Genomic DNA, 17727 nt, shown 5'->3' with positions numbered 1-17727 from the left:
TACCCAGCGACGCAGCCAGCGCTCCGGCCAGAACAGTTACATCACCGGCACAGCAAAACAAAGCTGCTCTGCTTTAAGAATAAAAATAAACCACACAGACGTTAACATTGTTAGACTAAGAGTAATTCTAAGCTTGCTTCTGTATTTGAATAGAAATTTCCACAGGAACTAAATTCTTTTTGGACTAGTAGCAGGGAAAGCTGTTGTCCTTATTTCTGTCGGGAAACACCCAGGCCGTGGGACAGGAGGATCCTGCCCCGGACTGCTCCTACCTAACCCCCGGACCGGCACTGCAGGACGCGCACAGAGGGCAAACACAACCCTCGGGGAAACTTCGAGAGAGGATGAGGGCACATCACAGCGCTCTGAAGGACGCCCAGCCTCGTCTCCCCTCGAAGTCCGCTCCTCCCTGGCGGCCAGCTCAACAGCAGCATGGTTCCTGCACTGCTCCATGCCTAAAGATGACGACAGAGGCAACAGTTATGGCTTTGGCTTGAGCACGCTCCATAAAAGGAGGGAAAGCCCAATCTGAAAGGTTTAAGAATCCACTCTCAACTCTAGTACTGCCAAGGCAATAACCTTGCCAGTACAAAAGCATTAATGCTGCCGTTACAAAGGTATTCTTAAAACGCCCAGGAAAAAAAAAAAAAAGATCAGATATAATTCTCTTAAAAAAAAAAATGGACATTTCCCCTTTCAGCTCGTATGCATATAAAAATATTTCCATAAACATGCTTGTTTTCAAAACCAAACAGAAGTACATGCAAAACCACCTAAAACAGTATCACAGAACATCTTGTGTTGTTACACAACGTTTTTTGCACCTTAATGGCATTTTGCAGGCTGGCACTAATAGATTACAAACACTCGCTAGTCAGCAAACAAAACAGAATATCCCACTGAACGCGGAGTTTGGCCTGCACTGGCAGGTATTATGGCTCTAAGCTAGGCAGGATAAATATCGTAATACGCCAGGCTGCTCAATTATTTCTGTAAACGAACATGAAGTTAAAGAGGTATGTACTGACGCCCTCGGACCAAAAATACAGCGAGCATGGCAACTGTTCAAAGCTCGGCCATCGGCAGCTGATAAGGTTGCTGCATTTAAGCACACAGCAACACGGCGAGAGCAGCCGCCCCTCGCCTACCACGCACGCCACGGCTGAACCAGTCGGGCTGGACTTCGGCTCTCTCCGCCGCCTCTAACTGAGGCTTCCGCGGCAAAGGCTTCACCTGGGACTAGCCTGGAACAAGGAGTCCTCGCTGAAGATTATAACCCCAAGAAAGGGCGCAAGCAGCTCCAAGGGGATAGGTGGCAGCCTCCTGGTCTGCACTCGGATGACTTTCAGATAAATTGTTAAAGGTAACATTAAAAAGGTAGTTTAAGCTCACCTGTGTATCATTTTAGCTATTCAAATGCAGTATTTAAATTTCAGCCATTTCAATTACTGCAGTTCCAGCTAGCGCATTAAGCATCATGTAAAAAGAGTAAAGATGGAATTGACTACAATAAGCTAAAAAATAAGGAAAGCTAATGACATGAACAATAAAAAATAGGAACTTTTCTACATAAAACACACAAAAACTTAGTGTATGTTGAAATTTATACACATGTATTAGCGTATCGACTTATTCTGGTTTAAATCATCTCTGCTACACAGAGACCTTTCCTTCCCCATTTTTCAGCCCCAAAAGAATTACCGTTTCTTTCCAGACAGGAACTTCTGCCAACATTCTGGAGGGCTGGAGTCCAAACCACACATAGTTCAATAACAGCAGAGTTTAACGAAAAGTAAAACTTTTTTTTTTTTTAATTATACCTTGTGAAAGTATGACTGAGAAGGGAAAAAAAAAAGTCACAGAAGTCATCAATTAATTCCAGAGTAATAAATAAGGTTTACAGCACACTGGAATAGATATTCTACCAAGTTTATCAGATTTATCACCATCCTTTAACGTCTAAGCCCAAGGTGGCTCTGCATTAAAGCATACGCTACTCCAGAATTCAAACACTAAAATGGCTTTGAGTCCACAGATTCAGGCATTTACAGACGGGTTTCATAACCAGGCTAAAGCAGGAAGGTGAAGTTTTAAATTCCTACTACCCAGTAGGAATCAAACCAAAATCCAAATTCAAACCAAAATCCAAAACCAGGATCAACCTCCTTCCTAGGAATCCCCAGGATCTTCAACGGGGAAAAACAAAATTCCAGCTTTGCAAAACTGCAGAATACAGGGCTCTTTCAGCACCTTTTAGTCACAGCCTCTCCAGGCCCACGTCTTGAATCATGACCGAACTTCCTCCTGAGCTACAGAGCACGGCTTTTTGCCATCATCATCAGCAATACAGGCTTAAATTACATACTAATCTAGGTCTGTATCAAGAGACAAGGTACAAAAATCATGGCAGAAAAGGAACTGGAAAATTGCAAATACTAACTAGAATTTCTCTAAGGTATCTGACAGACTTCACCAATTTTCACCTTCAAATGTTAAAGCCATGAACAGTTATGGTTTTAACAACAACAAACGTTACTGCTACTTTCTCCAGAACACAGTCATCCTCCTTACTTGCACTCCAGAGTTGATCCAATGAAATTTAACGAGGACAATACAGAAGAAAATAAAGTTTGGTGTTTTCTTCCTTTTCCTGAGCCACTGCAACTTCAGTACAGACACAGAATCTGTTGCTGCGAGCAGTGGAAAGCTCTGCATGGGCAAGATCGGCGTTTTGTTTTTAAACTGAAGTTTCGCTAAAAACATTCATTTTGGTGACACCTAAGCTTAAAGCTATCAGTTTCTCTGGGGTAGAAATATTACTGGCAGGGTAATATTTTTGGGGAGAAAAAGAAAAAAGAAAAAGCAAAGCAGACTGGCCTGTGCCACTACTCAAAAAAGTACAATTTGTGTGACACAAAAAATAAATCCTAATACCTGCAATCTAATTTGAATCTGAATATTTATTTTTGTTAGTTTAGCATTACAAAAGAATAAGCCACTGCATAAGCCCATGCTCACACAGCGTGGCGGAGGCATCAGCGTTTCAGAACGTAAGCCTGCTCTGCCAGGAAGACACCACCAAATAGGTGATCAAACCAGCAGTTAATCGCTTCACTGACAACTATTTTGGTGTGCGCAAAACCATCAAAGTTGAGCTTTTTGTTCACACAATTTGCTTACTGAATTTTGTTACGGTGCCCAGAGGCATTTGGGCATGCAACGTTGAGAAATAGCTACGCTTCAGCCAAGGCCTGCGTGCTACACGGGGCTTTTCAGACACGTCACTGGAATTCCAGGCTACTATTATGCACAACTCATTGCTCTAGTTATCTGTCTTGAAGATCTAATTAATCCTCTTGCTCATCATCGCCTAAGCTTACACAGGAGTGTCTCAAAGCTTGGTGCTGTTTTGCAAGTATGAAAAATAGATTAAGCAGCTCTAAAGACTACTGTGGGAAGAGAGACTGTCAATCCACATTCTTCTCATCCAGGCAGATACAAAGCACCACACAGTACTCAGACAAAAACTTCTCTTTCGGTCCACATCCCACATTTCTTTTGGAATATGGGAATGAGCCCCAATAAGAGATATTTTGCTACAGCAAATCCACACTTCAAGTGCAGAAGCCTTTGAAATAGGAGACATTTAAAGAGATATATATAGATATAAAAGCATATATAGAGAGATATAAGATAAATATATGCAACTGTGTGTGTGTGTATATATGTACACACAGTGCTATATATACACTTTAAAAGCTTTCCTATCTTCAGCAAGATCATGGGGTTAAGGGAACGAGGAAAGTTATCATACCTTTAACCAAACGTACAAGTATGCCAGTAGCTTCTTTTACCAGAATAAGCAAAAGAAGTGACATTCACTTTCAGGCACTCCTTGCATTATAGCACTAAGCAACCAAGAAACTGCAGGGAGAAAAATAAAAGGAGAATTTAGCTACACAGTACTCAAACACCTCACTGAATGCAGAGCACAGCGGAACTGCCGTCCCCCTGCTACCAGCTCATTTTAGACAGAGATTTCCTTTTAGATTGTCATAAAAGCATCATTAAAGAAATGGAGAAAAAACATTTCAGAACTGGCCAGCTGCTAGGTGCAGACGCAGTCCCAGCTGCTGACAGAAAAAAATATGTGGATTCTTTCATAAGATATTTGCCTTTATGATTTTACTTTGTCAAATTATTTACCTGTTGTCATTTGATTCTCTGACTCCACAGAACTTTCATATAGCATTAAATCTCAGTGTCACTATGTTAATACAAAATAATAATCAAATAGATTTACTATCAATCTCAGAGGCTAATTTCTCAAATTAAATCAAGAAAAGCAGAGTTGGTTTATTCCTGTATTATTACCCGACAGCAGGAAAGCTTTCATTAAAAATCTCAAAAGTTAAAGTTCCAAAGCAAGTCCATCCACTAAGTGTTCTTCATTGACCTAAAATAAATTTCTGTAAATATTTCCTACATTATCTCCCAAAAAAACGTACATTTCTATTACAACACTTAATTCCAATTAAGAAAATGTTGAAAGGCTTCCTGCAAAAAGAAATACAGGATATTGGCAAGACTACAAGAATGAGGCAAAAACTACCGAAGACAACAAAATAATTTTCTTCTGACTGTGCAACATAAAAACAAAGTGCATTTCTTACAAGACTCCAGCAATAAGTCTAGGTCTAGCAGAGAATAACCAGAGCTAGCCTAATCTACGTTGGCCTTTCAACCACGATAGTGAAGCCTACACAGATTAAGAATTGTAAGAAGATAAAAATCACTGAAACCATAGAACTCATCCTGCCATACCTAAACGCACCCATCAAACTGATCGGCTCCTCTCACCTTTGCAGGTTTTCAGAGGTTTTCCCCACGCGTTACCTTGCTCGCGGTGGCGGGCTGATGGGTCAAGCGCCGACGGGCCGAGCCGCAAATCGCCATCGAGGTGAAGTCAGAGCTGCACAGGCGCAAACACGCACATACAGCCCTTGCATTTTCATCCTATCTTTTGGCAACGTTAGGAATAAACAAAGTGTCAAGACTTCCAGGAAACTGAGAATTAAGGTTAAACATTATAACTCAAAGTCAAGAAAATTCACAGATAACGTACTCAAAACTTCAAAAAACAAAACAACACGCAGCCCACAGAGCTCTGCCCCATCGAGCACAAGCCGCCCTGCGAGATGCACTATTAGACCGATGACTTTCCTAAAAAGCTCTGAAGTCTGCAATGCTGGAAGTATTAAAACTTTCTAAATGTACACCAGAAATTTGCACTGGAATACGAGTTCCTTCTTCATTGTACTTAAAGCCACTAAGGAACAACAGATGCCCTGTTCTCGGCATTTCTCGCCGATTCTTAGAAGAGCCGTACCCAGACCACTCCTATCCTGCAAACCCTTGGAACCGTTAATCGTATCCGTGACAGAGTCATCCACAAACTTCCCCATTTCTTTATGAATAGGGGAAGAAGCTGCCTCCCCCCCTTGTATCAGGGCTGTTCACGTCCACACACACAAACCGCTTACGACAGCAAGGCACAGGATCTGCTCTTACCTTACCACTGCTTCCAAGGCCCCCAGGCCTCCACAAGCCAAGCACAACCCCCAGATATTTCCAAGGATACCTTTTTTTTCACTTTACAAATAAAAAAAAGGCAATAGCATGCATCTGCCACAAGAACAGAGCTGGTCAGGTCACTGCTGCCTGCATTTTAATGTAAGGTAATACTGTATTTTCACATCATTGTGGATTATTGTAAGATAAGAATCCAGACATGCATCATATTGAAATTCCATCAAAACCCAACACGTGTCTCATTGGATCAGATAAAACCTGACTTTTCGCATCGCTGGTGAGCGTGCAGGCGGTCTAGAGCTGGGAAAACCAGACATCGCCTTGTCAGGCCCCTCAGACGTATACTCTGTACTTTAGGTAACACCAAAATAACCATTTTGGTGAAACTAAACTGCAGTGATGCAGGAAGGAAGGGAGTAAGAACTCTGTAGAGCACCTGCCCTCAGGCTGCTAAATCTTTCTGGATTAAAACAAGTGCCAGCCCCCCCCAATCTATAAGTGACTGTAGAGGCACTGAACACCACCCCAGGCCCAGGGACCCCGTGTCCCTAGGCACTGCGGCATCAGTATTTTGATTGCGATTTATATCTAGAATCGAAACGCGGAGGCCGAGCAGCCCGGGATGCCGCAGGCAGGGACCTGGCAGCCCAGCCACAGAGGTCCTTCTCCTCCTCACCACGGCGCCCGTGGGACAGCAGCCAGAGTCGCCTCGAGACCACCCCTCCCCGTCACCGTATTCCCACCAGCAGCTACTTAGCATCAGAATTACAAAAGCCAGCCAACCTGGATCACTTCACTGCCACCAGAAAAAAAAAAAAAGATTCCATCACAAGTTTTACTTGAAAAGGCAAATACATCATTCGCTTACAGCGATGATTTCCCAAAATAAGCCGTGCACATGCCTCCCATCCTTTCATTCCTCGGAGCGGTTAACCCAGGCAGCTGAAGTCGCACAGGAGACTCTTGTTTGATAAGGGAGACCTACACGTTGCCTTCGTCAGGAATAGCTACTGTATATAAGTAACCTCCAGTACTGGTGACTACTTGAATCTAAATTCCAAATAAGTTTAAATCTAGTAACTAAGTAAACAAAAGAAAGAATTTAGTTTTCCCTTTCCAGAACTCTGGAGATATTTTTTACAACGATGGGGCCCATAAAAATAACACGGGAGAAGATTTACACCCAAGCTCCTCAAAAAAAAAAAAAAAAAACTGATTTTTGCAGCGGCTTAGCGGTACGAACAGATGGTTACAGGCAATAGTATTGACAACTTAACAAGCTACCACCCCCAAAGGTGAGCTTCTAAGTCTGTTGCAAATTCAAGAGTTAAAACCATTACAGCCAAGACTGCCTTTCTCAGAGGGAAGCAGCAGAGTTTTAGCCAGTTCCACAATGCCTTAGAAACCTGTTTTACTTCACTTTTGCATTTTTGTTACTGCCCTCAGCTAAGGGCAGTAACTTCCTAAAACGTTCCCACGCAGCTGCCTGCAGCCATCTGCCCACACCCTACGTGAACCTGGCCGGCGGCGAAGACGGCAGCGAGGACAACGTAGCTTGGATCAAAAGTAGAGCTTTCAGTATTTGTCTACCAAAACAAAGCCGCTTGTTAAGTAAGGATGGAAAAGCCAGGGATGCCAGTTCCCCAAAATGCCCGGGAAGTAAGCAAAGATAAGCAAGAGCCTCCAACTCACTGTGCAGAAAGGGAGAGAGAAAACTTCAAGAAATTTATGCCACTGAACATACTCAGCAGCCTGCGTCCCCTTACTTGCTTGCATGTCCACAGCAAGATGCAAGTTTCTGCTCATCTAGTCTTAACTCAGAATCAAATTAGCAATTAAAACATTAACTTGTTAAATATGATTCCAATGAAATTATCTTTGATGCCATTTAGCTAGGCAAGTCCTGTGAGCTACTCTAAAACAGGGTAACACGCAGAGTTGCAAAAACTAGTAGAATATATGAGTTGTCAAACATCTAATTAAACTAGCGATGAATTAAACTGAGCCTGTAAGGCTCAGCCCATGTCGTCCAAAAGTTGATCTGAAAATTGAAGCTTTGTCACAATTTCAACTATGGAATAGAAGTAACAGTAAAGCCTAGTCTCCATCTCCAGACTCAACATTTAAGTCATGCTTTTCAGAAGCTTTTCCTCTTATCAATCAGAAACCCGCCTCCAAAGAATATCAGTAAAGCATATGCAACAATTTTGCATTTGCTCACTATAATAATAAAATAACATTTAATAAATAAAAGGGGAAAACTATTTATTCCTCCTTTCTTTAATAAAAGAAATAGGCTGCAGCTACCTATTATACTATTAGGCTCTTCAGTGGTTTAGCTGAAGCATCTTCCACGCACGGTTTCCACAGAATTCACACTTCTGGTTTGCTGCCATTTTGTACTATCCAGCAATGAATATCAACTTAAGTTTTAATTATCAATATCCCACAGCAGCTCTTGGTAGGTATAAGTCAGCTAATGGGCTTTTCAACAGTAACTACACTCCTGCAGCTCCGCTAAAAATGCCAAAGGAACTGATGCATCTCCTGCTGCATTCCTGCAACAGGAATGCGTTCCCCCGCACGCAAAGAGAACTCCCCTCCAACAACTAACGGATTTGAATGTCAAAACTACCAGGCTCACAATTACCTGCACAATTATTTAAAAGAGCAAAAGATCATCCTAACAAGAACATCCTAAACCATTATTCATTCAAGAAATATAAGTGTGTCTGGTCTTATCAGCAGGCCTTTGGTCTGTAAGCTCCTTAGGGTAGGAACAGATTGTATACCTCTTGCTGCCAAATGCATCATCTGCACTTAATCATAGCATGATGGATATCTTCTGAAAACAAGCAACTTCAGCCATATTTCGTGTAATCCTACTATCCCACTCCAAAGCCTGTCATCTCATGTCCAGAGTGTCTTTTTCTCAGGACACACACCATAACTTTATTCCCTTTCAAGATATCGCTTTGCTGTCATGCAAAATTCTAACAAATAAATAAAAAGATTACTCCAACTATTGCCTCTCATTTTTTTCAATGACTAGGTTCTGCATGTAGAAGCCAACTCCAACGTTAAATACCAGAAAGTGCCTCAAAGCACTTTTACTTTCAGAAAAGGTTACACCCAAGAACAGTGGCATAACAATGGAAGCCCTAATTAGCCACTTACGCTCCATATAACCTACCCATTCTTTCCCTGAAATAGCGTATCCATGTGTCACTCAAGCATTTATATGCATGTATATATATGTGTGTGTGCGCGCATGTATAATTTTCATTCTCCCAGTGAAATAACAGACTGCACCAGTTATTGGAAATAAAGATTCTGTACACCATCTACTTTACCAGCTTGCTTTACTGAACTTGCTCTCAAACACAATAGTGATTGGTAAGTGTGGAGTATATAAGCTGATACAAAGCTACAAAATTCTAACTCAGAAGTATAATTTTTTTTAAGGGGATTTTTGAGGTCAGAATGCAGCCCCTTAGGAAAAGAAGATGATTCAAAAACTAAGCAGACTGGGGGAAAAAAAAAGTTTTCCTTCTTTTAGGCAGCTGATGCAATGGCTTTGTCTAGTTCTAAACAAGACCACGAGAGGAAGGAGGAAAAGCGTTGTATATGGTTGTGAATTGTTCTGGATGAGAGTTTCCTTCTCTATCATGGGGAGTATGCAGATCTGAATTATACCCAAAGAAACAAGTCAAGCAACACAATTTCCAGAGAAGTTTCTGCTTAGCTCAAACATGCTCATTAAAAATGCTGTATTGTGCACACGTGCCATGTTAACATATTAGCAATAGAAAGGTTAGTGAAAATGAATATATGTAAGTGCTCCAGTCTCTAACATCTGACATGCAAGAAAGGAGCTCCCCTACCTACACTTCTCTTAAAAGGTATGTTCAAATTGAGGGCATGTAGGTGGCACCTGCCAAAAATGGCATGTGAATAACAGTCACAATTTAACAAATTTTGATAAAATACAGGGAACTGTAAAAGCAGCAATTCAAACACTCAAATCAAGAAATGCTTATGCTGAGAGTACATCTGAAAATCTAGCTTTTTTCATTGTGGGCAGGGGGATTTTAAAGCTCTTTTCGGTAGGTCTCAGCAGTGTTGTGTCCAAAAACTTATGCCCCTTTTATCCGTGAAAGAAATCTAGGCTCACAATAAGGTCACCTCCATTTATAAGGTAAACGGCTCTAAAAATTAAACTTAGATTGTGCAATTTCAATACTGTCCACTACAGAACACAAAATGGCATGAAAAAGCATCTAAGGATGCTTGTTAATCCCCACCTCAAACTCAAGCACAGAAGACCTCGTGAAAGCGCCACGCCAGCGCAGGGCACTGGGTAAGAAAGGCTGCTCTCCGCCGAGCCGCACTGCGGGCTTTTCAGGGCTTAGCCACACGCTCCAAGCGAGCCCAGGCTCTGCCTCCTTTGAAACAAGCCTACAGCTAAAGAAGTTACACAGCTGCTGTAAGGCATCCTCTAAATCTGGATATTTGTAAAAGAGAAAAAGATTCCACCATTTTTGAAGCAGTATGAGGAACACAGAAGTCAACCAGACCCACAAGCCAAACAGCTCCCCTTTAATGTTAGACTACTAATTACACCTTCCCCCGGTTTCCCCCTCTCCTCATCGCTAGCCCTGCTTCCCAACCCATAGCAAATACTTCTGCGTTATAGTCCAGCACCACACAAGAAGCCTCCCTGTCCGCTCCAGCTGACTGACACAAGAGAAAAATCACACTACGCTTCTGATACGCTATCTTCTAACCTTCCTAACTCAGGAGCAATGAGAACTAAAACAAGTGGAAAAGAACCTGAAAACTCAGAAGGAGGCTTCTACGAAAAGATATTTTCTTTGTAAAACACTAAGTTTTTTTTCCCCAAAAGCAGTAAATACTGAAAATTGTACATGATCAAGTTTAAAGAATTAACAAAAAAAATATTAAACAGTTAAATAAAGTCACATTTCATCTAAACAATACCACCATTATTATAGCATCTGACTTTCCAAAGACAATTCAATTCTGGAAACATGTACTGTAATTGCTTTTTCACTACGGGTCTCAGCTTTACAATTGCAGCCTTCTCAGGAGGTCAGAACAAGGCAAGACTCCAGCTCTGAAAAGCAATTCTGTTTAGCAGCGCTACCTTATTCATTCTTTTAATCTTACACCTACATATTCATTATGAACTCAGTAAAATACCAGTGCCAAAACCACCATCAAAAGCCATTTCAATCTCTCTGCTGCTCTGAGAAAGCCTTGACCCTCTGCTTCTCTAATGAAGATGTTAGGAAAGTGCGAATTATACCAGCTGTCAGCTCGCACACTAGAGCTCTGTGCTACAAACCGTTCAAATCGGTGACTCCTGGAGAATTAGCTCCGCGTAATGCAGCAGTTTTTCTGCAAACAAAAAGAAATCGAGCACGATGAACCTAACTTGTTTCAAGCAATCTATTCAAAAGAGTTTAGCAGGAAACTATCTGCTCCACTCACTGTGGTATGAGTGATGCAGGATTACATACATTCAAGCTATAGGAAGCCAGCAACTTGGGCAACCCATCAGAATCCCCTTTTTCCACCCATTTCGACAGGGCCTCCACTGTTACTGCCATGGGAGGCTAAGACAAGTCTCTTGTTGAGTACCACGATTTGTAGCAATTCCTGTACTTTGTAAAAAGGAGCCATCTACCAATACGGAGAAACCTTAGGCTTTCGTAATGCTTTTCTTCCTGCAGCGGAACAGGCCTACGTTTTCCATCTGCTCCCTCCCCACAACATATCACAGTTTGTTGCTCCTCCAGCTGTATCATGCAACTACTGGGTCAGCAGATCATTACACAAACAATCCTCAAACTTCTAAATACTCTTATTTAAATGCAAAGTATCTTGGTCATCCAGTTAACAGCACATCATCACAAAAGGCAGCATCAGCATAAGCGATGGGAACAAACCACCTCACAGGGAACAGAAACACCTTGCATCAGGCTTGTAACCGAAGGGAGCAGCGTAGTGGGACGCCCTTTGAGTTCCTTCCCAGCATCCAGGCTTTATTTCCACTAGCAAAGCCATCAAGGTGGAGCAGCAGCAGCAGCATGGTGCCAGCACAGCAGTATGTTACTGCAAAGACAAGCCTGGTCCTGAAGACCAGACTCCTGAACTGCTTTCAGTGGAGAAGCCATGCAACGTCCTTTACAGCAGACTGCGTACTGGTAAGGACGCCTTGCTTTAAGTGGGGAGGGGGACAGAAACCAGCTCTGGGCACCAGTGCATTTTCATCCACAAGTTTGCAGCAAAAGCAATCCCTTTCTCAGTGGCTTTCACGATACAACACAATCTTTTCAGAAAGGAGAGAAGGCAGCATATCGTCACTTTGCTGTTTTGGCACGCAAGCACAAGGGCACTCCAGGGTTTTACTAACACGCAGCGGAAGGAGTTAACAACAAAGACAACCTGCCTGTAGAACAACTGCTTTTTAGGATGAATGGCTTTTGTTCAAGCTTCAGCCAGATATTAATTTTGTCAATCCTTGGTCTACTCCGAGGATGGCGTATACTGCCTATCAGTGCACTGGCCGCTACCTGCATGATAAACTGCAACGACCGTGTACACCACAGCCTCCTCCCCAGCACTATGCCTGAGAATTCACTTTGTCTACAGAGAATTTCAGAATATGCCAGATTTGGGCAAATTTTTCAGCCAACACTTAGAGTATTCTGATTTTCTCTCCTCACTCCAATGCCTCCATATTGCAGCGGCCCAGGAATGGAGCTATTAGACTGTAGACGAATAAGCATTTTAAGGAATACAATAGGCTGTCTTTGCACAGCTACAGATAAAAACTTGTGTTACTGGAAAAGGTCACTTGACTATAAACTCCCAGGGCTCAGAAAACCCACAAAGTAAAATTATTCTTCATTTTTTTGTTTCAAAAGCCAGGAAAACATCTGACTTCATAATAACTATTTAATTCTATACAGCGGGGCAGTTTCGCAATATCATACAACTTCATCTGTCAAGTTGCTCCATCCATTGCTTCAGCTGGGCCCATAATTAACATAGCATGGCTTTAAATAAACAAAATACAAAACATCTGATGAGAAAAGGGTTAAAGATGGTGAAAGAAATATATGTGGCATATTTTTCCAAAGGGCAGCTACTGTACTATGCAGTTCATAAATTTGAGCTCCCAGTAATACATCTAGGAGATACTAGTGGCCAAAAGCAGGTGATGTACACAAAAGGCCCTGGACAGATGCAGTCTACCATAATGCTTTATAACTGGTTAGAAAGCAAGCACATTTTGCCCACTGGCCAAGTATACCACGCAAATACGTTTGAATGTTCAGTAAATTTTCATTTAAGTGAAAGCTATTGCAATTATTATCTTTTTTTAAAAAAAAGTATGGTTTGCATACAAAAATGCAAAATACTGTTTCTTTCAAAACTGAGAATGAAAGGTTTTTGTAACAATGAAATACATTATGTAGTAAACAATATGTTTTATAATTGATGTTGAGATTCAACTCAGTTTTTCAGGGAACTGCAGAACACCCATTAAAGAAAGAGTTACTGCATACTACAGCAAAAGGTCTCACACTCGATACACTTTAATTACTAAGCTGCAGCAGGGGAGAGTTACTGATGCCTGGCCTGTTTTGTTTCCCTGTGAAAGGCTTCTACTGCTATTAATATTCACTAAGGGAAACTGAAATAACCTCTTGTCTCCATCTGAATACCTTGGAATTAATACGGACAAACGAAGTACAATGATTTTTTTTCCCCTCAAAACCCAGCACAAAAGAAACCTACAAGCTCGCAAAGCCACCTGATATAGCTGACCTGTATTTTTCTACATGGAGTAACTCTCCTTTAATAAAAGCCTTTAGCATCATAATGACAACTTGATCACAAATAATTTCACTGCAGCATGAACCAAGAGGTCCACCAAGTACTCAAAGCCCCACGGCAGAAGCAATGCACCGTAGGTTACCTGCTGAAAAGCCTTCTTCGTTGCGTTTTTGGACATGCAGAGGATGACCTTCAACCCTGCACCACTGACCTGCCCCTCCATAATACTGCCAGGATAGATACTGTAAGGCTGAACCCTCAGACAGCAGCGAGTAACACCTCTTACTTGGTTCCCACCACACACAACTGCCAGCACTGGAGAATAACAGCAAGAACAACTCTTCCCTACTGGTTACAGATACAACATTTTACTTTTCAGGGGACAGCACCAACCTCTCATGCTCCCTCAAAATACTTAGGCAAAATCTCATTTTTTCTAAATTTCGTTCTAGGATACCCTATTAGTAAACTACAGTTCTACACCTAGCCATTTCTACCTCTGCTAATGTTACCAAAAAGCTGAGTTCTAACACTGCATGGAAATCATAGTATCAACACATTTAGAGTTTTCCTGCCCAAAATGAATCTTAGATGCCATTGGTTTCAGTTATACTAATCATAAGGACACAAAACATTGTTAAACTTACACTTCTTTAATAGACTCTTTTTTTTTAGAAATTCTGGAAGTGAAGAGAAAGGAAGAGGACCATGCTACACTAGAGGTAGAAGGATACTTCATTATCCTTCACAGCAAGCTGTGAAGTCTGCTGAACAAACCGGCTCTGGAATAACCTCCACAGGAACGTTAACTTTTGCTTTCCCTGAAATCAGGGGAAAAACTTGCCACATTTGAAATAATAAAAAAATAAACGGGTTTCTTAGAACTAAAGGCATTTCCTAAGATAATCTTGGTTCAGTACATTTCAGTTATTCCACAGAAGCTTACAATGCTTACAATGCTTAGCCCCAGTAAATATCAGGAAAATATTAACACACATCAACATGGACACAAGCATTTGTTAGGTAATAAAAGAGAGACTTGGACAGAAGTAAGGTAAATATTTACCGATTCCATAGTTGAAAGCTGTTGTTAGCAGGACATATATTAAAATCCAACAAAGGCGCGTCCCAAAAACGCTGTGTATTCTGAAAGAACAGAAATTAATTCATTAGAAAGTTAAAATACAATTTAATTTTATTCAAGACAAGCATACTATATTTGAGTACCTGAAGGCTACTAAATACAAATCCTTGCCTAATCCAAAAGTAATCTGATAATGGGTCTGTACAAACAGGAAAAAAAAAAGAATGAATTTGTGGAAAGCTTAACACAATATAAACCGATTTCTACAACTGAAATTAACTTTTTGACAATAGATGAATTTTACTTGTCTCAAGGTTTCTGCAACTGTGTGGTTTTACAGTCATTTTATTTATTTAAAAAAAAAAGGTCTGCCCATCATCTCCCCCCAGCCTTGCTCTGAGAAGCACGGGAAACGCCAGGGAGGGAACTGCTAGACTATGCGACAGGACCCCGGAGCTGCCTGCAGAGCGCTGCGACGTGCACGACGCTGCCAGCTCACTTTCTCTAACGTCGTTCGCTTACAGAATTATCCATGACAAGCTTTTTTCTTTTTTCTTTTTTTTAGAGCATACCTTTGGTTTCTTGCTCTGAATGGCAGTTAATCAAAGCCCCATTTTTTGCTATTTTGTTTTAAACCAGCTCTCTTGCTGCACCTTTTTAAGGATATTTTTCCAGTGACAAATTCTGAAACTGACTTTTCAGACGCTGGGTGAGAACTGGCGCGAGCTCGCGCGCACCGAAGGGAAAGGGGAATTACACTCATTAACTGTGTGACTCAGCTGGTACATAAAACGGTTGGCACAAACTTCTGACTCCAAAAAACAGTAGCCGAGCGCTTCACCACTTCTCACGACAGATGAAAGCTCAACTGCGCTGCGTTCCCCGGCGTCTCAGGTGACGGTCACGTCAGCCTGCGCAGATCAGACCGGCCCAGCGCCTACGAGCAGCACGGCTAAACCTGCCTATCTAATGAGTCATCGAGCTCCGTCTGCAAGTGTGGCAAGAGCATTTGCTTAGAAATAAATTTCTCCCCAAGCCAACAGAGAAAACCAGTCTGCTCCAAGGGAGAACTGTGCAAGAAGTCGCTCTCGTTATTCAGGCGATCTTGCCTGCTCCTTAACGCTAAGGAGGCCAAGTTTCGGACCAGCACAGCTTGGCAGCAGCTCATACAAGTTAGATGAGCAAGGACCAGTTTGAACCACAAATAAGCATATATTTGAAGGTTTGCAACGTGAAAGAGCAGAGAGTTTGAGCAAAGTCGCACATAAAAGTCTGGGGGTAAAATAGGGTTTTATGTCCACAACAAATGAAACCACCTCCAGATATCTGTTCCACATTAGTAAGGAATCTGTGGATACGGAAAGACTCAATGTATGCTATAAGGAGAAATGCAGAACTTCTTCAAAAAAACGCATTAGGTGCATAATAGCAATATCTGAGCTTCTCCTACACTTCCACAGAGAACCAGCCCAAGGCAGGAGCCTTTTAAAAAGAAATAAGCTGATGCTATACTACAGACTACGACTGCTAAAGGTTTCCACGTGTCAGACAAGCAGCAGTAACCTGAAGCTTAAGCACTGGGCCTTCCCGAGTCAGTCTGAAGGTGCTGTGGTCTGCACAAACAGGTTAAAGGGTTAACCGTCACCTTCACATACTCCTGTCTCTGCCAATTCCCCACACAAAATCCCGTCTCATCTCTAGCCTCTGAACCATACTGAGGGACACAACGGTCAAACCTCCGTTATAGCTAACAGAGGATTTGGAATTTCTCCAAGTTAGCTTCTCTTCTAAAAGGAGAACTTTTGTAAAATAATTTCATATATAATATATAAACTCCTATGCATAAAATGACAAAGTACAAAATGTGTTTTTTAAATCCATCCCAAGCGAATCAAATCCTAACTACTGCTTTTCCTCTAGCTTGATCCGTTTCCAGTTGCCCCTTACAACATTCCAAAGAATCCCCGATTCACACAGATCATCCTTAATCCTAATACCTTCGAGTACTGGCCATCATCCTCATAACCACGCTGTGCTTCCTGCGCTGCCCTGCAACAGCCCCTATGCTGATGCCTTTACTTTGAAGCTTCTTTGCAGCAGCCAACCTTTTTTAACCCTGTTTTAATCTATTACTGTTCTCCCAAATTCCGTGTCCACAACCTTCTTTAAGGCGCAGCTCTCGGTACCAGCTCCACAGCGCACACAAATTTAGTTACCTATATCTTTTCACAACATAGCAGTCAACAGGACTTGCCCTGTGCAGCTTGTGGCATCCGGTTCAATTTTATACCTTATGGCTGTCTTTCACTGTAATCTTACACGAAGCTCCTTCCATTAAGCAGCTAAATTTGGACATCTGCTTCCAACAGGATCATCTTTAAAGAACCAAGAGCACAGGCCTTAAGCGGAACAGGACAGCTATGCTGCAAACAAAGCGAGTTTTACCAGTCCGGGCCCCGAGCGAAGCGCAACGAGCCCAGAGACCCCCGAGGAGAAACCCCAAGGGGCACCAAGACACACGCGGCCGAGGCGCCCGGCACCTCCCGACAGCCTCGTCTGCCTCAAGAAACTTCTGCTCTCTCGAATGAAAAATGGAAGGTCACCAGTGAGGGTGGAGCTGCTAGCAACCAAGCGAAGGAGGAAAGTCTTAGGAGTCGCGACGAAGAGGAGCAGGCCAAAACAAGCAACCCGCACAGAACACACTGAAGTGCACAGCCCAGGCCCAAAGAAAGGAAATCCTGCAGCAGGTGGACGTTTTCAGCCCAGCAAAGGGAAACAACTGAGATATTTCTGTCATTGCTCTTTGAAAAGAGGAAAGGAGATCAAGTCATACAGCTACTTCATGCTTTTTTCCATTTTTTCGAAAAATGACTCCTGGGGCATTGAAGGGGCCCCGATGGGTATCTGTGGTGATACAGAACATACTTGCACAGCATCTCTTCCAGCACGGTTCCCCTACCCATTTTCCCCTCTTCTCCTCATAATAAAAGTTACAAGTTTAGAGTTATCTGCTCAAAGTAAATGTATACAAAAGTTTGTTTGCTCTTCTTCAGATTAAGCTGAATTTCAACTGCCACATCTGGAAAATCAGTACTGCTATTTACTGCCAGGTAATGACTAGGATTATGTGTAAACCAAATCATTATGGGAGTCTAAAGGAATCCTGTCCCATGGCACACTGA

The 17727-nt window shown here is 42.1% G+C and overlaps 1 protein-coding gene across 5 annotated transcripts in view; it reads right to left on the bottom strand.

Moving 5' to 3' along the window:
* The window catches only part of ANKRD11 (ankyrin repeat domain containing 11), a 168118-nt gene that overhangs the window by 126620 nt on the left and 23771 nt on the right, over window positions 1-17727 (bottom strand). For 3 of the 5 annotated variants that reach the window (XM_067302349.1, XM_067302347.1, XM_067302351.1), the window contains exon 2: window positions 14528-14607. The exons of 1 other annotated variant lie outside the window; for it this stretch is intronic. Coding sequence is in view for 1 of the 4 variants with exons in the window: in XM_067302351.1 (XP_067158452.1) it covers window positions 14528-14536 (9 nt within the window). In the remaining 3 variants the exon portion in view is untranslated. Of the gene's footprint in view, window positions 1-14527; window positions 14608-14688; window positions 14724-17727 lie in introns of those variants that run through there. One more of the 5 variants, XM_067302348.1, reaches the window with a different exon arrangement.

This window comes from Apteryx mantelli, chromosome 10, assembly GCF_036417845.1.
Source record: "Apteryx mantelli isolate bAptMan1 chromosome 10, bAptMan1.hap1, whole genome shotgun sequence".
In the NCBI taxonomy this organism is placed as follows: domain Eukaryota; kingdom Metazoa; phylum Chordata; class Aves; order Apterygiformes; family Apterygidae; genus Apteryx; species Apteryx mantelli.
This window is presented reverse-complemented; position numbering and strand designations above follow the sequence as displayed.